At 48.0% G+C, this 21,282-nt stretch overlaps 1 protein-coding gene across 1 annotated transcript; it reads left to right on the top strand.

Moving 5' to 3' along the window:
* The first annotated feature begins 5,380 nt into the window (after positions 1-5,380).
* Positions 5,381-21,056, top strand: NEIL2 (nei like DNA glycosylase 2). The gene is made up of 5 exons (XM_045831336.1): positions 5,381-5,573; positions 7,301-7,440; positions 10,549-10,901; positions 17,716-17,912; positions 19,853-21,056. Exons 2-5 carry the CDS (start codon positions 7,303-7,305, stop codon positions 20,164-20,166), a joined length of 1,002 nt encoding a protein of 333 aa, XP_045687292.1. The 5' UTR covers positions 5,381-5,573; positions 7,301-7,302; the 3' UTR covers positions 20,167-21,056.
* Positions 21,057-21,282: the final 226 nt, after the last annotated feature.

A 21,282-nucleotide genomic window follows, 5' to 3' on the forward strand; every position in this document is an offset into this window, starting at 1 on the left:
TGTGCTGCCTCTTCTTAAATACAGATTTGCTTAAATGAAATGAATTGCGAATAGAGATGTGAAAAATTTAGATTTATCATCCCCCCCTCCTTAGAGCCACACCAAATTAGGTCTAGCACCTTGAATCTGGCACCAGCAGCTCTGAAAGCATCAGTCGGAAGAAAGCGGTTCATGTCTCCTGGTCTTACACATGCTTGTGGGCAGAAAGGAAACCCTGGGGCCCCGAGATTTGAAACTGCTCCTCCTGGAGACTCCAGATTGATGTTCTACAAGTGGAAAAGAGCACCCTTGTTGTGACCTGAGTGATGAGGTCTAGAAATATTTCAGCAGCTCTACACCCAAATGAGCACCCTGCCTCAAAGCAGCCACCTAGAACACTCCCCACGCCAATATGGCACCCATTGCCCAGACAGGCGAGACTCCCTGCGCACACTCTCCAGGACCCGCTCACATCAGCCTAAGAGAACCAGGTTGGTTGACTGCTTCTTAGCCACATTTAGTTTGGGGCCCCAGATAGAATTATATCACTTGCTCACTTTTTGTCACTGGTCTTAATTCTAAATGCCCCTTCAAAGTATAGAAATGTTTCATCAGTGAAGAGCTGCCAAAGAATGGTCTCTAGTCTCTGAAAGCTGATTCCAGCGAAGGAAGCAGAAGTGATGGAAAACATTTTCAGGTCTTCTCTGGCTCCCACACAGAAGGGGATGCCATGTTATGCTTTAGTTCAGGTGTGTTCTCTTAAATCCATCAAACGACCTGGGCATCTTCCCTCACGCCCCAGCTGTGTGGAGGTTTGAGAGGGACTGCAGCTTATGGGGCTGGCACATGCTCCCAAGGCTTCCTGCTGCATTCAGAATGCTCGGAGTAGGTCATTTCTGTAATTCTGGGCAGTGTTTTCTTTAAAACTTTTGAGGTCACAGACCTCTCTAAAAATGTAACAAAAGCTGTGTCCACTTTTCCAGAAAGGTGTACATAGCCTGAGATTTTGCGCGCCACTGGAACTCCGGAAAGTTCTCCATATGCCTGGGGTTAAGAACTCCTACTCCCAGGCTCTGGTTGGTCCAGTGCTGCAAGGCTGTTCAGCTCTGTCTAGGGTGTCCTGGCATTCAATGGGAAAAATTAGGCACGGAGTGAATCTTTCCGTTTAGCTGTGAAGTCGATCCATACAACAGTCCCTGGGCAGCCGTCAAGGCCCCTGGAGCTGTTCTAGGCTCCTGGGAGGTCCTGCAATCTAAAATCCAGCTGTTTACACAGAGGCAAAGCTGACGAATTCCCGGTAGTCCCCTCTTTACAAGAGTCCAAGGATTTGGGGAAGTCAGTCTTGCTAAGTAAGGTTTCCAGTAACTGGCCTGGGAGTGTCAAATGGAACAGAAAGATAACTACACCACACCCACTGGGGAAATGGTTGCCTGAATTGAGTACCTGACACATTTACAGATCAAGAGGGGTCCCAGAGATAATCTACTCCAAACCCTCTTGTTCCCCGGCCCAAGGCCACAGAGCTGGCTGAGGAAGGGCTGCACTTACTGAGCACCTACCCTCACTAGGGAGGCTCTGAGATTGGAATCAAGGTACTACACTCACCACGTGGGGGCGCCTGTGTCCACCTACTCTCCCTTGTGTCCTTCAGAATCTACCAGCCACATTTTCAAGCTCACATCAGTCCAGAAATTTTGCTAAAAAGAAGTACCTACTGCTTATGGAGCACCACTGCACAGCAACACTGCTAGTAGCTCTATATAAGCACATAAAACATATTTCCTTATGATCATGTTTTGCACACGAAGAAAATACTGGCCCAAGCTTCTAAGTCATCTGCTGAAGGTCACAAAACTAGTTTGTACAGAATCAGGATTCAAACCGCATCTATTTGATTCCAGAACTGGAGCTTTTACGCACACATCCCCCACCTCCCCGAAAGAGTAGATGCCTCAGAGCTGGAAACCCTGCACAGCCTTTCAACATCTTTCTAGAAGTTAGGAAGATCCTTGGTTCCAAATTCTCCAACTCCTCCAATTTAGGCACAGTAAAAGAAGGACCTAGAACTGCGGGGGAATGGAGTTTACTGTCCACGGTCACATGCCCCAAAGAAGGCCACCTGGAATAGGCCCAGGAGCCCCACTCTCTGCCCTCGGTGCCCCCCAGGGGCCTCTAGAAACATCTGGACCCTTCTTGATGTGGTTCAGAATCCCCAAACTCTTTCCTTGGCAATATGATTCCTCTCAGGATTCCACTGCTTTTCTCCTTTACTTCCTTTCTTTCTGTCTGGGAGGTGGCTGTATTTTAACCAGTTTTCATGTGCATTATAACTTTAACCCTGTTGGAGAAACCTGGGGCATAAAAGAAGAGAGAGGAATTGGCTCCACGACCCTTAGAAAGCTGCCACTGACCTCCACGGTGCTGAGGCCCAGGCTCCTGCGGGCTTTGGGACTGCCCCAAATCCAGGAGGCAAATGATAATTATAACTAAAACGTATTGAGCTATTACCCTTTGCCAGGCCCGGTGCTCAGAGACTGATTTACAATCTCAGTAAATCCCTCAGTAGCCCAGTGAGGCATTTCACTCCATGTTACACAGGAAGAAACTGAGATACATAAAGGTTAAATTACTTGCCCAAACTCTGCCCACAGAGTGGCGGGATTTGGACCCAGGCAGATGCAGAAACAGTGTTCTAAAGTGCTGCTCCAACGACCCTCCCAGGAGTTTGCCCTTTTCCAGGCACATTTCCCAGCCTCACTGTCCCAGAATGACAACATACATTTGCACAGTACTTTCCTGTTTATGAATGTTTTGCATCCAATAATCTCATTTAATCATTCATTTAAGAATATTTACTGAGGACGTACCAACTGCAAAGTGTTGTGCTCTAAGTCCTTCTGTGCCAAGCGAGGTCCCTGGGCCAGCAGCAGCAGCTGGCAGCTTGTTGGGAATGTGGGGCCTTGCTACACACCTGAGTCAGAATCAGCATTCAAACAAGATTCCTGGCTAGCTCATATGCACATCACAGTTTGAGAAGCCCTGCTTTCTAATGTTTCCATAAAAACACCATGAAAAAATACCTCACTTTAATACATGGATAGATTGAGATGTTGTAACTTACTTGTCTTCCCTCGATAATGAAGCAATGTACATTAAGAGCTTGGAAGAGCACCTTGCACATAATATGTGCTCAACAGACAACATCTGTTATTATGAATGACATACTCAAACTATGAACCACTGCTTTTCTCAACTCTGTAGCCCTTTGCTGAGGCCTCTTAGGCACCATGCAAGAGGTGAAGCAAGGCTCGTGACTGTGGCTTCCTTCCCAGCTCAGCCCAAGTCTACAAAGTGGGAGATTGGAGGCTCCAGAAGCTACAGTTGGGGTATGCCTGATCCTAAAGCAGGGGCCAGTCTGTTACAGAACAAACAAGGGGGGCCTGGGACGATATACTATTACTGAAAGAAGCCCCCAGGTCCATTATGTCCACCGCCAGAGGAAAGATGTCTCTCAATGCCAGAGATTTGTGAAAAGGAAAGGAAATGTTTATTTAATGCTATACAGACTTAAAGTAGTGACCTAATGTCTTCACCAAAATCCCAAAGTCCCTTAAAACATCCACAAACAGACACAGTCCTTCCTTCCTTCCCCCTTTGCCCAGTCCAGAGTACCATATCTCCTAAAGCTGCGGGGGTCCCCACTCTGGCAAAGGCATGTGGTCCTGTCTCCCCGGGCCACGGGAGTCCCCACTCTGCCAGAGCCACATGGTTCTCTCCCTCAGGGCCGCAGGAGTCTTCACTCTGCTAAAGCTGTATGCTTCTCTCCCCTCAATAGCTGTGATCTTCTCTGCACTTCCACAGCCGCGTGGTTCTCCCTCTCAGGGCTGCTGGAGTCTTGGTTCTCTCTCTCAGGGCTGCCGCCTCTGGGTTTAAATCCCCGCGCCAATCTTCCTCTGCAGCCCCATTTCCGACTCCTCCCATACTCGGCTTCACATGCCAGAACTCATATCCTTCCAGCTTTACTGGACTGCCTTCATGAGTCTGGGCAGGTGTGGCCCCAAGTCCTGGGGCCAATCTTCTCCAAGCTCCCATGCAGGCGCTGTAGCTAGGGGGACCTGCCCCCAGTCACATCTTGGTGGGGAAGTTACTTCCATTCCCCTGGCTCAGAGCATGGCCACAGCTATTTAAGATATCTAAGCGACTAGCCAAAGGCTATAGATATGTTAAATGACCACACCAGAGGTTAGCTGCAAGGCTGTTGCTATGCAAAACAGCTCTCAATGGCCCTGCTCCATTTGTCCCTTCCCCCAACCCACACCTGGGGAGTGGGAGTGAGGACATCCAAAAATCCCCTGGACACCTTGAGTTCTGGACCCCATTTTAAATGCCCATTTGGGGTCCCCCCTCGTGGCTGCACCCTGTAACAATTCTGTGGTAGGGATGTTGGTCTGCAGAAGAGGCCACCTAGAGAGGGAGAGACCAGAAGGCTCTCAGGGGATCCCTCCTGGAAATTCCATGCCCTCAAACCCCATCCAGTCTGTCTGCAGGGCTCCTCTGTGCTGAGGACCCTCCGTATCCCAACCCTCTCCAGCCTTCCTCTCTTCACTTCCTGCCCAAGCCCCTTCAGTTGAAGGCTCTGGTGCTGCTCCTTCTCAATCAGCGGGGAAGGTGGGGAGGAAGGACTGGGCCTATCTTCCTGCGCAGGCCAGCTGAGCCCTCCCCAGGGCCCTCTTAGCTCCAAGCAGGACGCCTGCTTTCCTGTGCAGGCTCCCCATCCTCTTGGGGCTAACAAAGGGGACGTACTTATTTTCTAAATAGTCCACTATTTTATCTTCTTATTCTTTGAAACAAAACTTCAATATACAAATGTAACCTTTGAGGCAACATTTGTTTATGGTAAAAGTTCAAATAATAATGTTCAAGTTATATAAAGATTCCACCCTTTAAAAATTTCATGAGAATTTCATGAAAATTTCTTGACAAACTTTTCTTTTCACAGCGACCTCAGTAGGCTTGGGTGCTGAGCAAAATCAACATAAAGGCTTGCCTTTGCCAAGGTTCTATTCAGATACTTAATCAATTTTTCTCTACCACCATCTGTCTTCATTAGACAATAGATGTTCCAAAGGCACTTCGCCTCTTCACCGTCACACAATCTCAATCTCTGACTTCCTTTCTTCTACGCCGCCCTTTACCCCCACCTTTGGTTGACACAGGGCACACCTGAACCCAGAGGGTATGAGACCCACACCCTCCCCGCCCCCCGCCCCAGTAGAGCCTTGAGCCCACCCACTGATGGCAAAGCTCCGCCCACCCCGCCGATGGGGGCGAGCCTAGCCGTCTGCGCATACTCGGGGGCGGGACTCCGTTCTAGGTCCCCACCCCCCACCAAACACAGTCACGTGCCCACACAGGAGTAGGGGTCTTGCCATACACCCCGTTTCCTACCTTGGTCTAGAGCCCACCCCCGGCTCCCAGAACAGCACTGAGCGCCCAGCCCGGGGGCACATCCCCGCGCAGACGCCAGGCGCCCAGTCCTCGCTGCTCCGGAGGCGGCGGGAGGGCGTAGCCTAGGGGCTGCGGGCCCGGAGCCGGTGAGTGCAGCCGCCCGCCCCTCCGCGCGGTCCGCTCGGGCCGGGAGAGGGCAGCGGGGCTCCCTCCCCGGAGGTGCGCGGAGTGCCCCCCCGCCAGCCCCATCCTAACGCAGAGCTTCCCAGGCTTTACCGCTCGCTGCCTGCGCTCGTTGTTGTCACCTTGTTATTGGAGGGAAAACTCAATTACGGAAAATTTTACCAGCGTCCTCTACGGAATCCGCACTCCTGGCCTTTTTTTTTTTTTTTTTCCGGGAGGGATGCTTACCCCTGGGTCTCCCTCCCTCCATTTTCTCCTGGGAGGCTGCACCAGTGTGCCCTTCAGCCCTGTCTCTGCGCCCACTTCTCACCCCCCACCCCCACCCCCGCGTGCACTTTCACCCCAGGCTCTAATCTTTTAAGTCTATGGTGGAGGCAATTTGCTGCTCAGTTTTCCATCTCCATAAATATACCCAGAAGAAGCACGCCCTGTGTCTAGGTACCTTCAGAATTAGATGCATTTCAGAAGGAGGCTTTTTCAGAAGCTTCCTCGTTAGAGATGACTTGATCACAGGGAGCTGGTTGAAGTTCAGGTCCGCTGCGGGTCTTCTTGCAGCCCAGCAGTTTTACCACTGTGGACTCTGGAATGTCTTGAAGGTCCGATTAGGGGAATATCGCTACATTTTGGTGACTCTAAAACACTCAAATTTAAAATACACATTGTTGAGTGTGCCGCTCACTATCAGAAGGCGTGGATTGTAAGAGACATCCCCATTTCAGAGATTTTAAAATGTTCTTTTGAACTGCTTGAATAGAATAGCTAACACCACACCAGGTACCTACTCAGTTCTTTGGGTTTTTGTCATTACTTACCGAGAGTCTCGTGCAGGTGAGGAAACAGGTAGTTAAGCAGTGTGCCCTGGGTAAGGGTAGGGGGACTCCTGCGTCCCAGAAGCGGGAGTGCGGACCACTCAGACTCAGACACCTGAGTGTCTGGCAGACTCTCAGTGAACTTGGGTGGTTTGGAGCAGGGAGAGATGTAGAGATAACCCTACATCCAGGCTAAAATGGAACCCCAGCTGTTTCTCAGTTACCAGGGATAAAGATCTGTAGTTAAGCAGGATGTGACCTCTCCTTGCTCTGAACGGACATGTCCCTGTGTCTGCACTTGTCCTGATTCTGAGCTCTGCACTGTTGTCACATACACAGCGCCCTTACTAGTGAGGCGATTCTAGGAGGGCTGGGTCCCTTTCAGCCTTTTCTACCAAGACCATCTCTTTCCTAAAAAGTGGCGGCAGTGGGGGTGAGGAGGGCGGGGGTGGATATATCTGCATCAGTGGGTTGGATTGGTTTCCAGAGGAGGACAGAGAGTGTGGAGATGAGTTAGGGGCCACCATCCAGGCTAAAAGTAAGAAGGGGCTGCTCTTGTTCAGAGCTGCCGCAGGCTCCAAGTCGAGGGCTCCCTGAGGTGAAGTGTAGCACACTGAAGGTGCCTGATTTTTTGCCACGTGAAGAAAGGTGAGAGCAGCTGGAAAGGGAACCCGTGCTTGGGAAGTTGGTGCAGCTGGTCCGTCTCTTTGACACTCCTGCCAAACCATGCCCCCTTTTGGCCATGTATACTGTTCAAGTTGGCAAAAAAAAAAAAAAAACCCAAAAAACCAAAACCCCAAAAACCCAGCTGCTTGAAAGCTTGGAGCCTGACACCCATCAGAGATGCTAGGGAGAAACAGCCACGTCATTTCTGCCTGCAGGGATGCCAGAAGGGCCGTCTGTGAGGAAGTTTCACCATTTGGTGTGCCCCTTTGTGGGGCAGCAGGTGGTCCAGACAGGGGGCAGCAGCAAGAAGCTGAACCCCGCCAGTTTCCAGTCCCTGTGGCTCCAGGACACCCAGGTGAGTTCTTCGTCTTCCGGTGGCCTTGTTCATACCTCATACAGGTGGGCCGGCTCCATCAGCACATTCTGTGCCTCCCCTGGAATTCATCTCAACACTTTCCACACCATCACTTCCTTGAGCCCAAGACAGCCATGCTAGGACTCCACGCAGCTCCTCCTCCGTCATTCTGGTGTTCCTCAGCCAGAAGTGGGCATCCCAGTGGCCCGTGGGACTATGGGGGAAAAAAAGGTACAAACACTGGAGATTCTGATTCATGGAGCCTGGAGTGATTCTGATCACTCCGGCTGACTGTACTTTTGTTTGGGAACCACACTAAATCTCATGAGGCCAGCAAGGACGTAAGGAAAGAGCATAGCCTTTTGGTATAGTTTTCAACCTGGTTCACCTTTGCCCTGAGTGTAAGTCAGAATTCCCTCAAGGCACTCCCAGGGCTTACCCTGCCCCAAATCTCTTACCCAATCATATTGAATGTTCTGGAGCTCCTCTAACAAGTCCTTCTTGCCCACGGCTTTGACTTGCTGCTCCCCTACTTGAATGAGTCTTCCTTTATTTTCCACCTCTGCCCCCAGTCCTGTGTCCTCATGTTACCATTCTAATCTTCTGGGTTTAGCCTTGCCCTCACACCGTCTGAGAAGCCTGCCTTGCCCGCTCTGGGCTGGGGAGAGCCTTCTCCTCTGCGCTTCCATGGCACCCTCTGCTTCTGACCGTTGGGCCCTCGTAGCTGAATTTTCCTGCCTGCTTCATGGAGGAGACAGATAACTCGGGCAGGGGGTGTGTCCTCATCAATATTGTATCGCTGCCACTTAGCTCAGTGCCTGGCACTTAGGAGGCATGTAGTAATGGCTGTAGAAAAAAATTAATGAGGTCTGTTACTTCTTAGCTGTGTGTTCCTAAGCAGGTTGCTTAATCTTAGCTTCAGTTCCTGCAGTTGTAAATGGGGATAGATCACTGAGCAGTAAAAATGGTTGTATGAAACAGAGTTTAGCCCTGGCTGGTATAGCTCAGTGGATTGAGCACCAGCCTGTGAAACAAAGGGTCACTGGTTTGATTCCTAGTTAGGGCACATGCCTGGGTTGTGGGTCAGGTCTTTAGTAGGGGGTGTGTGAGACAACCGCACATTGATGTTTCTCTCCCTCCCTTTCTCTAAAAATAAATAAAATATTTAAAAGGCAAAAGAAACAGGCTTTATGCTTGGTACATAATAGGTGCTCAGTAAATCCTAGCTTGCTTTATTGAGATAAAATTCACATAGCATACAATTCACTCCCTTGAAGTGTGCAATTCATTGGCTTTTAGTGTCTTCACACAAGCTTGTGCAGCCATTACCATGATCAACCTTAGAACATTTTCATCACGCCAAAAAGAAACCTGGTGTCCATTTGCAGTCACTCTGTATTTCATGCCAGCCCTGAGCAGCCACTAATCTATTTTCTGTTTTTACAGATCTGACTTTGTTGGGCATTGTACATACATTAAATCAAGCACATGGTCTGTGTGTTTTTCTGTGACTGGCTTCTTTCACTGAGCATAATGTTTTCAGTGTTTATCCCTGTCGTCGCACATGTCAGAATTTTCTTCCTTTTAAATATTGAATTCCTAGAGGGGAGAAGCAGAGATTTACTCCTCAGGGTGCGCCCCAGAGCCTAGCACATGTCTGGCACGTTGTTTAAACTCAGTGAATGATCAGCTGTTCAAAGTGCCGCAGTGTCCCAGGAACTGAAAAGAGGGGCAGTAGAAATTGCCATAGTCGGAGAGGGTACAGGAATATCCCGACAGAAGCATCTTTCACCTGGTAAATGATTTAACCCTGAGGGGCATTTGGTAAATATTTTCATCAGCATTTTGCCAACATGGGTGAATCTGTATTGAGAAAGCATTTTCTGGAGCAAATTCTGTTATGCCCATTTAATTCCTTGCTTTGCATTTTTTATTTTTTAAGATTTTATTTATTTTCGGAGGGGCGGGGAGGGAGGCAAAGGGAGAGAAACATCGATGTGCAAGAGCAACATCGATTGCTTGTAGGGCCCCAACCAAAGTGAAGACAAAGGAAGTGAAGACACTTTTGCTTTGCTGGACGATGCCCAGCCCACGGAGCCATGCCAGTCATACACCTTGCTCTGTTTTTTATGTAGCTCAGTTGAACCATTCCTCATATGTGGGCACAAATAGCTGTGCTCAGAATTGCAGATAAGATTTGCAGACAATGCCCTCTTTTGGGGAGAGGGTTGCAACATACTGCTACAGTGGGAATTTCTGTACTCACTGAGAAGTTGGAGATCAGGTCATCAGAACTATGATCTTTAGTATGTACCTTTGGTGGCACCTAGTTGTACAGTGTGCTGTCTTTAGCTGCTGTCAGTCTCTATGTGGAGCATGTGTATGCTGTTTCTTAAAAAAACAAAAAAAAAAACACGCATTAATCCTTGAATACAGGGATGACAATTTCTACTCATTTCTTAGCTAACGCATGAAAAAATTGGGAGCATTTCCCCTCAGGTACTTTAGGGTGGCCTTGCTGTCCGGAATGGATCTGTGTCACTGCTGATCCTATCCCCACTTGATCCCAATCACTTTGAAACTGCTAACTGCCCACACCTCTGGAGCAAAGAGCAAAAGTCAAGTCCAAAATACCCAGCTTGGGAAAGCTTCATGGAAGGGGCAAGAGTGGAAAGATTTGCACTGGGCTAAATGTCCCATTCACCTGTTCTAGTCTTCCCCTTTCTGGGTCTGTGTAGTCCGTCTGTGCTGCCATCACAGAATACCACAGACTGGGTGGCTTACAAATACAGACACTTACTTCTCAGTTCTGGAGGCTAGAAATTCAAAATCAAGGTGCTGGCAGATTCTGCTTCCTGGCTCAAGGACAGTCAGTCATCTTGTCCCTGTGTTCTCATATGGTGGAAAGGACCAGGGAGCTCTCTGGGGTCTTCTTTATGAGGGCACCAATCCCCTTCATGAGGCCCACCCCCGGTCATGACCTCATCACCGTCCAGAGGAGCACTTCCAGATGCCATACCTTGGTGGGTCGTGTTTTCAACACCTGAATTTTGGGGGAACACAAACACATCTATAACACAGGCTTAGATTATGTTCATTTTTTTCTAGGTCCATGGAAAGAAACTATTCCTTAGATTTGACCCAGATGAAGAAACCAGGTGTCCTGGCGACAACCCACTGCCAGAACCTCTACGAAAAAGAAAGAGGAAGGAAGGGGCTGGGGACCACAAGCAGACCTTGGGTCCCGCCTTCCAGAAAATCTTGGACCAGTCACCCCGGTCCCCGGAGCTTGTCCACAGCGGAGACAATGACTCGGAGTATTTGGGGGGGGACAGCCCTGCCGGGAGTGCAGAGAGGTGGCTGCAGATCCGCTTTGGTTTGTTTGGCAGCATTTGGGTGAACGAATTCTCCAGAGCAAAGAAAGCAAACAAGAGAGGTGACTGGAGGGACCCCATTCCAAGGTAATGGCATGGTGGGGTGGGCCGTGGGCAGTGTCTCTGCTTCTCCGTGGGGTCCGCAGTGTTCCCCACGGCCCCCACGGGGTGCCTCACTCTGTGGGCGCACTCAGGTGGCTGCCCAACCTGCTCTCCAGCAGTCTGCTTCCTGGGAGAGAGAAGACGCTTCTCTGTCTACCTGTCATTGGAAGCAGACTGTGGTCTACACCCCGAGAGGAAGGGTCATATCCTGGGTAGGCTTAGTGAAGAGGGACAACTTTCCCAACAAACATGGCCCTGGGCGGCGGAGGTCTCTGAAGAACAGCGGGTGGCCTAACGAGTGCACTCTGAATTTAGGGACAGAAATGTCTCCGTTTTTAATCCATTAGGTGTTGAGACTATCTCAGGGCACAAAAGTGCATCCGTGTCAGGGTTATTTCATTACTGCTCATTCCCTGCTCATAGAGGATGAGCAGGGTCCTTATGGCTGAGCGTCCTTACGGCCTTGCAGAAGTGCTCACTTAGCTGAATTCTCGCCACCATTGAATTATCTGTGCTTTTTTTTTTATTGCTTTGTAAGAGCTTGTCGATATTGTGTGTTACCTTTTGTGATATGTGGTCCTGGTGTCATTTCCTCTCTGTCATTTTGGGAGTGTTTGTGGCCTTTGGCATTCAGAATTTTCAATTGTATGTAGTCACTGGTCAGTATTTTTTTTATAAATAATTCTTATTTTTCAATCACAGTGGACAAAGAATAATATTAAATTAGTTTCTGGTGTACAACATAGTGATTAGACATTTATATAACTTACAAAGTTGTATAGTCCAGAACTATATAACTATATGGGGTCACTATTTTTCTTGCTATCTCTTAAGTTAACCCCTTTTGCTAAAGAAGGCCCCATTCTACCCAAAAGTCACATTGCTTTTCTATTTTCTAAAGTCTCATATTATATTTTATTACACTCAGATCTGTAGTCTTTATTTATGCTATGATTTATGAACCAGGAGGATGCTTTGGACTGTAAAAGTAACTCAGGCTGGCTTAAGTTGGGAGGAGATTTTTCTTGTTGTTCACATAATCGGAAGTTCAGAGGGAGGGTGGCATTTGGCATCGACTTACTTTCCAGTTTTTGGCTTCAGGTTCCTGTGACTCTCCTGTCTCCACGCTTTTCCACACGTTGGTTTTGTCTTTAGAACAGCTGTTCCAGGCCTGTGTGCACACAAAGAAAGAGGAAAGAAGAAGAGAGAGGATCATTTTGAAATGTTCAGTTAGCAAGGAGAGCTTTCTCAGAAACCCCCAGCCCACCTCTCACTGCAGGGGCGGCTCCTGGGTGGATGCCTGCACGTCTCCAGCTGGGAGTTCATGCTCTTCTGCGGCAGGGCTTCCCGCAGGTTTTCAGATGAGCTAACACATCACCGCTCTCTTCCTTTTCAAATCTTGTCAAGTTTTGTATCCCTTCTCTTTTTTCACGTATTACCTATTACTTCGTCTCCCCACCCCTTTTTTCCTTAATTAGGCTTGCCAGTTTTATCTACATTGTTAGCCTTTAAAATAAATAACATTCATTTTAAATAGTCTGTAGGTAAGAGGATTTCCTACTTGTCCAAATGGTTGAGTGTTTGGAGTTACTGTTTTGTCTGGCTTTAATTTTTTACTGGCCTGAGATCGGTATTGTGATCAAAGCTTGCACATAGTCCGCTTTCGGCATTAAGAGTTGCAGCCGAACACATAATTGATCTGTGCTTATACTTTACGTACATAAGTGCATAATGTGTTCAAAGTGGAACGTTCTGGAAATGTTAAGAACAGGTTATGACATCACTAACTCAAATATTCTCTGTCCTTGTTTATTTTTTGTTTACTTAATACTTCAAACTTGAGAAGAGGCATGCCGAAGTCTCCCAGGGTAGTTGTGGTTTGGTAAAGTTTCTCCTTGTCTTTTTGGGCATTTTTGTTTATGAGTTTTTCAGCCTAGGGATCCCTGACTCTCATAGGTTCCTTATAGCTTCTTTATTAAATAACATACTCTTTCTTTGCCTTTGGTCCTGAATTATGCTCTTTTTGATGCTAATGGTGCCACTCAGTTCCGCTGGCCCACCCCTTGCTCTTTCCTCACTTGGTTGTAGGGTTTTTTTTTTGTTTGGTTTTGTTTTTTTTTTTCACTTATTTTAGGTGGGTTTTATATAAACTATGAACCAAACTTTTGTATATCTTTAACCTCAACCTGAAACTCTTTATTTTAAAATGGGGGTAACTGACATATATGGATTTTCTTTCATTTGCTATTTTGTTGTACTTTGTTTTCTTTTCTTTTTTGGGGGGATTTATCATTTCTTATCAGCTTCCTCCCCCAACCCCATTAATTTAGAAGTATTACTATTTATCTTCATTCTGTTGGTAATAATTTTATCTTAAATTATACTTATTGTTTTCTGAGTTAATAACCGTCAAGTTAAAATTTTTTTAAAAATTTATTTTTCAACCCTGGCTGGTGTGGCTCAGTGGATTGAGCACTGGCCTGCAAACCAATGAGTTGCTGGTTTGATTTTTAGTCAGGGCACATGCCTGGGTTTCGGGTCAGGTCCTCAGTTGGGGGTGTGCAAGAGGCAACCGACTGATGTACCTCTCACATCAATGTTTCTTTCCCTCTCTTTCTCCCTTCCTTCCCCTGTCTCTGAAAATAAATAACAATTTTTTAAAATTATTTTTCAATTACATCTGACAACCATCAGATTTTTAATAACATTAATAACTTTTCTCCCTTGTTATTGAAACTGGTTTTTTGGTCACATTCCTTCACCCCTCTGAGTTGTGATGAAGTATTTCTACTTCACTACTTCTATTCTGTTACATCTCCTGCATTTGCTAAGATGGTTTAGAATTTTAGCTCCAGATTGCTAACTATATTACATAGTTAATTGTGTGTAACTAAAGTGCTTAAGAACCCCGTGCACCCACAGGCGTAGGCGGGGTGTCTGGCGCAGCAGCCAGCTCCCCTTCCTGCCGCAGCTCTCTCCTCTCCCTCAGCTTCCTCCCCTCCCTCAGCTTTCTCCCCTCCCTCAGCTCTCCCCCTACCAGATCCCCGAGTTCTCCTGTCATGGCTTTCATTGGAGCCAAGAATGCATCCTGTCTTCTTCTTGCCTGCCAGCGCTTTCTCCACAAATTTGAAAGACGTATTGGCTTTCCTGATGCCTGAGGAGCAGGATGGAGTTAAGACTGTCAGGCAGCAACGCGACAACACAATTGTGGGCTGAATCACTGTGGACATGGTGTATGTTGCCATGAGAGGCACAAAGGGATAGGTGTACGAAACATCATTTCTTGATCCCGGTGAGGGTATCTGTTTCCAAGGCTACAGTATCCCTGAATGCCAGGAACTGCTCCCCAAGGCGAAGGGAGGGATAGAGCCCCTAGTGGAGGGCTTATTTTGGCTGCGGGTAACTGGGCCAATCCCAACAGAGGAACAGGTACCTTGGCTCTCAAAAGAGTGGGTGAAGAGGACAGCTCTGCCTATCATGTGCTCACCATGCTGGGCAACTTTGCCACCAATCTACACCCATGTCTTAGCTCAGTGCAGCCATTACAGCTCTCAACAGTGAAAGAAACTTGGCCGTAGCAGAGCACATCAACAGACCGGGCACTGGGAGTTGATTTATGAAGATTGTGGATCTGGTTGCAAAGCTGCCTTGTGTTGCTGCTAAGATCTGCCGGGATCTGTACTGGAGAGCAGCAGGATCAGGGCCACTGACTCTCCGCTGAACTTGTCCCTCAGTTTCACCAACGTGTTAGGCTGCATTGATGCTCAGTTTACTGATCCCATGCACTTGTGCCTCACCCTCGACAGTGACCACAAAGGTGGCCATGAAGTACCTGTACCAGCCACTTGGTGGGCAGTGCCTTTCCAGACCCTCACCTGTCCTTCGCAGCAGCCACGGTCGCCCTGGCAGAGCTCCTGCCTGGACTGGCAGATCAGGAAGTGCTTGTTTGGCTGATGCAGCTAGAGAAGAAAGTTGGCAAAGCTGTATCAGATGAGAAGTTACGAGACTACGTCTGGAAATACTCAGGGCAGAATGTTCCAGGCTGTGTCCCATGCAGTATTGAGGAAGACTGATCCTCGGTGTATGTGTCAGTGAGAGCTTGTGCTGAAACACCTGCCTCATGACGCCATGTTTAAGCTGGTTGCTCAGCTGTACAAGATTGTGTCCAGTGTTTTCTTAGAGCAGGGCCAGGCCAAGAGTCCTTGGCCCCGTGCAGATCCTCACAGTGGGGTGCTGCTCCAGCACTGTGGCACGATGAAGGTGAACTACAACGTAGTCCCGGTTGGGGCGTCACAAGCATTGGGTGTACCGGCACGGCTCGTCTGGAGTGGAGCCCTCGGCTTCCCCCTAGAGAGGCCCAAGTCCCGAACACGAGTGGTCTGATGAAGTTTGTGGACTCTGAGGGTGAAACTGGAAACTGGAGGAAACAACCTACCAGAAGTGAGGGAGCTTTAAAAAAAGTATACTTGTGTTTCGTTTCAGGGGGCTTTTATAATAAGTTTGAGGTTAAAATACAAATTAAGACTTTAAAAGATGAAGAGTGACCCCTTTTCCCTGACCAGCTCCTTTCCACTGCCTGGTGTGGGTTGCCCATCAGCTGCAGGATGACTGGGACTAATGCCTATGGTGTGGGTTGGATATGGGCCCTCACCCTCCCTAGAGCAAGAATCTGGCTCCTCTTTCTCTGGGTCACAACTGGTTGCAGAGAATCTGCAGTTGCTTCGGAGTTTTGGTTCTATTCTGCGAAGCCCTCCTTAGGCCAGCAAACCAGGACTCTGCCCCTCCTGTTTCCATAGTAACCACATTGGATGTCAGCTGCACCAAGCCCTGCTACCCTCTCCCTTGTGCTCAGACACTTCCTGGAAAGATCCCTTGGTCAGCTGGACATGCTTTGGGAATTTTTTTCTGCTGCCAGGTGACCGTAAAGGCCATGACATTTGTTGTTACTGGTATCCAGTGTTTGATTTTTATCAAATTATCCCATAAAAATTAAGATCTGGGACTGTTCTGTTCCCTGCTACTTTAATACTCCTTTGAGATTTTCTGTATGTGCTGAGCTGCTCGCTGAGGATGCTCTGGACCTTCCCCTTTTTGTCTCTGCTAGAAACCTCTTTCAGCAGTTTATATAAACCACTGTCTGAGATATGGTCTTTTCCAGTCATTTGGCTCTATCAGAGCTTAACACAAACTAAGATTTTTAGCCATTACCCTCTGACTTGTCCCGTAGAATAAGGACTTGGGAATGACCAGCTCAGTATCTTCGTGGTCTGGTCCTAGGGCTACTAGCACCTTTTTCTGAGCAGGGAAGTGATTTTAGTTTGGACATAGTCTCTTTTGAATACCAGGTTCTAGGTCTGAGCGCATTAAAAATAGTAAGCCTCCCTCCTCACCCGCTGCCACGTGAAAAGATCCCTTTATGTATCAAGGTCCCCATCCTGCCCACCCCGTCCCTGAGGGCTCCCAGTACAGGGTTTGCTCACAGCCCCGGCTGCACGGACTTCAGGGACACAGGATGCTCTACTGCCTTTTTTTTCTGTAAGAAGGGATTGAAATACACTCCCGCTGTGCCAACTCCCGCCTACTTGCATGGACCCCTAGTCCCCAGGACCATGCTGCTGAGATAGCCACTCTGTTCGTGAACCCCTGGGTGACTCGTGAAGTCATGATGCATGCTTCAGCCTGTTCTGTGTGAAACGCAAAGTAAATGATTTCATTAACAAAAGACCCCCCTGAACTAATTAGTATAAAAAACATACTAAAATAAATATTTTTGGTTTCAGAAATTCTTTCCTAGCACTTGTTCTCAGTTGCACTGTCATAACCCATTTTAGATTTCACAATAAATATTACAAATCTAGTGCTGCTTACTATGTCCTATCCTTTCCATTTCCCTCTATCTTGGAATTTTTGCTGATTTAATTAATAACATCAGATACCCTACATAGATGTTTTTTGGGTTCCTGTTCTTTTAGGGTCACCCTTTTACTTCCACATGGAACATCATCTAGGTCAGATGCATGAATCGCACTTTTCTTCCAATGTGGAGTCCCATTGCAGCCTGCATGTCTTCCCTTACAGAGTAACCCACCCTTCCTTCCTTTCTTCCCTCCCTCCCTCCCTCCTTCCTCCTTCCTTCCTCCCTAAAGATTTTTTAAATTTATTTTTAGAGAGGGAAAGGGGGGGAGAAAGAGAAGGGGAGAAACATTGGTTGCCTCTCATACTCCCCCAAACTAGGGACCTGGCCCACAACCCTGGCATGTGCCCTGACCAGGAATCAAACCAACCACCTTTCTCTTTGCAGGACAATGTGCTGCCCACTCACCCATGCTGGTCACGGCCCCAATTCTGTATCAAGAACCTATTTATAAGGTTTCTCCTTTGTTCTCGGGGTTCAGGAAGCCCGTGGGAGTGTGTTTAGGTGTGTCTTTCTCGGTAAATCCTGCCTGAAACTGGGAGTGGTGCCTCTTCAGCATCTGTCCGTCCTCCTTTCTAACAAGCCCGTTTTTGTGCAGGTGGCCTCAGCTCCCGTACAAATCTAAAGATTTCCTGTACATCCCAAGTTGTCTTCAGTGAGCATGTATTGTTAGGATCAGAAAAATGAAGCACGCTATATGTGTTTTCTTTTAATTATTTCATTCAGTCCTGAAATTTTTATGATTCTGGCAGAGCCATTCCTTCCCTCTTCTGGGACCTTAGCTCCCCCAGGTCAATCCTGACAGTGGGGTGTGAGCTGCATGGATGTGTGACCTGATACTACTGTGGGCACTCTAGGTGCTTATGATCTTTTCTTTCTTCCCAGGTTGGTCTTGCACTTTGGTGGTGGCGGCTTCCTGGCATTTTATAATTGCCAGATGTCTTGGAGCTCTTCCCCAGCGATCAGACCCACCTCTGACATCTTGTCTGCAAAGTTCCACCGAGGACAAGCCTTGGAAGCTCTGGGCCGAGCTCAGCCTGTCTGCTACACGCTGTTGGACCAGAGATACTTCTCAGGCTTAGGTATGACGGATGGGAAAGGGGTGAGCCCCGCAGTTTTTTAATAGAAAAGTTTCTCATCTGGGAAGCACAAAACTAAGATCCACCCCAAGTGTGAGCACTACTGGTGTTGAGGTGATTGATCCCTTACTCTCTCTGGCTTTGCTTCCCTCAGTTTTAAACTGAGGCAGTTAGATTAGACAGTTTCTAACTTCTTTCCTGGCTGCAGAGTTCATATCCTAATCCTGTTATCAGTTGTAGTCTGCACAACAGCCACAGTAGTGTGTGACCTCCTGATGGGCAGGGTCATGTCTCATCTATCCTTGAACCCTCCACTGCCTAGCACTGTGCCTGGGACACAGCAGGTGCTTGAAAGGTGACTGTCAGGAACCCAAAGGCATGCAGTTTGCTAACGGGGAGCAGAGCATTTGTTAATGGGGTTGCTCAGGGCAGATGGAGCTGCCTGTTAGTCAAAGCAGAGACGTCTCAGGTCTGTGTCAGGATCTTGTGAGACGTGAGTGAAGAAGCAGGTTCTCACTCTGTTCAGGTTTCCTCAGCAGTGAAACTATGAGCGTTTTGAGGTGGAAAGAAGAGTTGAGTAATTTGAAAACTAGGGTGGCTAATTAGCTGGACTATAAGAACATAACCATCTTTATTTCCCAGAGTGGGACAACATGTGCACCTCTGATTGGCTGCTGAGGCAGTAGGGTGAGCTGGTGACAACAGAGTCCCCTCCGTAGCCAAGGCATCGTTTTGTCCATTGCAGGCACAGCTCACCTCAGGAAGCGGGGACCAGACCCAGTAGCTCACCAGACGGTGGCCTTGCATTCTTATGTTCGGACCATGGGGGTCCCTGCACCTTGAGGAGCAAAGGACCTTTATGGTATATGTAGCAAGAGCTGATGCCCCACTAAGAAATCGTTATCATGGACAATAGTAATAACAGCCAGTATTTTTCAAGTGACTCTAATGTGCCAAGCACATGGTTTCATCCTTATTACTATTCTGTAGGATAGTTATTTACTAGTTTTCTCTTCATTCAGATGAAGAAATTAAAGCAAAGGATGTATTGCTAGTAAGTGGTACAGCTGAGATAGGAATCCAGGTAGTCTGCCAGTGAATTTTAGAGAGAAATTCTGTGGGTAGCCAGGGGTGTGATTATGAAGCTCCTGGAAAGGGCAGTCCTTTCATTCATCCGTGAATCTGCTTAAGGAGATTATTGTTTAACGGCCCAGCAACTTGGGCTCAGTTCACCATAACTTGAGATAGGTTGAAATAAATGCCTAGTAGAGATTAAAGAAAGTGCATTGTTGGAACATTATGAAGAGAATTATTGATTCTGGAAGGGATCAAGGCTGGCTTCACAGGGAATGAGGCAATAATAGAAAAATAATAAAATAATACCTCCTAATACTTTTTGTATCTTAGGCATTATGCTTGACATTTTAAACAATAATAACAGGTAGTATTTACTGAGAACTCTGTGTACTAGTCACTGTGCACAGCATGTGCATGGGTATGAATTCCCACTGCTCACAAAAACCAGGCAACACCCCCATTTTACAAACAAGGAAACTGAAGCCTAAAGAAGGTGAGGAACTTGCCAGGGTTAGATAGCTAGGATCTGGATGAACTGGGATTTAAATCCAGATAATTAGGTTGCAGAGCCTGTTTTGGTAACCACTTTGCTATTACATGGGTGTGCATGAGTTTTATCTCCTTCCATTTGCATAGCAACCTTAAAAGTAAATATTGCCAAACCCATTTTATAGATGAGGAAATTGACTCAGGGATTATGAGACTCCCCCAAGATCCCCCTGCACATGGCAGAACTGGCCCCGGGTTCTCCTGAGGCTCTCTCCCCTGCTGCCATCAGCTTCGGTTCGCTTTATTAACTGCATGCACTGGTTTTGTTATAGGCGTGTTTTTTATTCTCCCCTCGTCCTCTCCCCGCTTTCTTTCAGGGAACATCATTAAGAATGAAGCCTTGTACAGAGCTGGGATCCATCCCCTTTCTCTCGGCTCACTCCTCAGTCCTCAGCAACTTGAGATCCTTGTGGATCATGTGGTGGAGTTCAGTGCAGATTGGCTTCATGGCAAGTTCCAGGGCAGACAGCAGCACACGCAGATCTACCAGAAAGATCAGTGCCCTGCCGGGCACCAGGTCATGAAGGAGGCCTTCGGGCCTCCAGGCGGCTTCCGGAGACTCACCTGGTGGTGCCCACAGTGCCAGCCCAGGCTGTCCCCTGATGAGGTGGAGCGAGTTCAGCTTTCCTAAGGCACTCGGGCCTCTTCCTCACAGGACCCTGCCCTTTGGGGAGCACGGAGTTCAAGTGTCGAGAAGGGAGTGCGAGCAGGGATTGGGAGTGGAGGCAGAACTAGAGGGGAGGAGGGGTCAGGAGGATGTCAGTCCTCTTGATGTTCATCTCACTGAAGTTATGTCGAAGACAGAGTTTTCACAGGGTTAGATTTTTTTTCAAGTGTTGGCTAATTTTTTTTTAATTTAAAAACTGTTTTTATCCTCACCCAGGGACATTTTCCATTGCTTTGACCAAGAGAGGAGGGGAGGTAGAGGCAGCAAGTGGCTGCCTCCCGTAGTCACCCCAGCCAGAGCGGGTGTTCCAACCACCTGAGCCCTGCCACCCGGGGCAAGTGTTGGTTAACTCTCCCTGTCTGAGTCTGCCGCTGTGGAAGATGAGAAAGGTTTCGTGACAGTTAAGGGGAAAGCCTCCCAGAATGACAATGGGGTGATGAAAATATAAGTCTATGGAAAATTGTTGCACCCCAACATTGTGGTTTGGTTTGTTTTGGTTTTTCAAAGGTTGGTTGTTTTAAGGCCCTCCATTTGAGAAAGGGAAACACGGAATTGTCTTTTTTCGTTCCCCTGGAGGCAGCCCAGGGCCGAGGATGGAGGAGCATGAGGGTCATGTTCGGATGCAGCCTCCAGACTGGGTCCTTTTCCGTGGGAGGGGGACACCCGGGGAAGGGGTCAGGGGAGGAGGGAGACCAGGGAACTGGCCACCTTTCTTGTGTGCCCCATGGGCTTTAGAAACAGCTCCTCATTTCCTCCTCGAGGGTTTTGTTTGTGACCATTGCTATGTGGAACAGTGCCGGAATCAAGGGTCATGGAGACACCGTGTAAAGTGGCTAGCAAGAGCTGGAGGAGAAACTAGGGCATGAAAATAAAGTTCTTTGTGATTTTCTCTGGTTATCTTTATTTGGCAGGAACAGTTCCTACAGTGTAAGTAACCAAGTTCTTTGTAAAGGTGGTTGCTTAGGACTTGTGGAGGTGGCCTGTTGGAGCCACTCAACGTGAGCAGTGCAGGGAACGGGGATGAGAGCGCACCTGGCTCCCTCCTTTGCCCCCGAGGGCACTGCATTGGCAGCAGATCTG

The sequence above is a fragment of the Phyllostomus hastatus genome, unplaced genomic scaffold (assembly GCF_019186645.2).
Source record: "Phyllostomus hastatus isolate PE091 unplaced genomic scaffold, TTU_PhHast_1.1 phas_contig_159, whole genome shotgun sequence".
Lineage (NCBI taxonomy): Eukaryota > Metazoa > Chordata > Mammalia > Chiroptera > Phyllostomidae > Phyllostomus > Phyllostomus hastatus.

Bases quoted from the DNA above. Each gene is read 5' to 3' on its own strand.
- NEIL2 (XM_045831336.1), top strand. From the start codon at position 7,303: ATGCCAGAAGGGCCGTCTGTGAGGAAGTTTCACCATTTGGTGTGCCCC. The intron at 7,441-10,548 runs GTGAGTTCTTCG...ATTTTTTTCTAG, and splicing joins TGTGGCTCCAGGACACCCAG to GTCCATGGAAAGAAACTATT. The intron at 10,902-17,715 runs GTAATGGCATGG...CTTTCTTCCCAG, and splicing joins TGGAGGGACCCCATTCCAAG to GTTGGTCTTGCACTTTGGTG.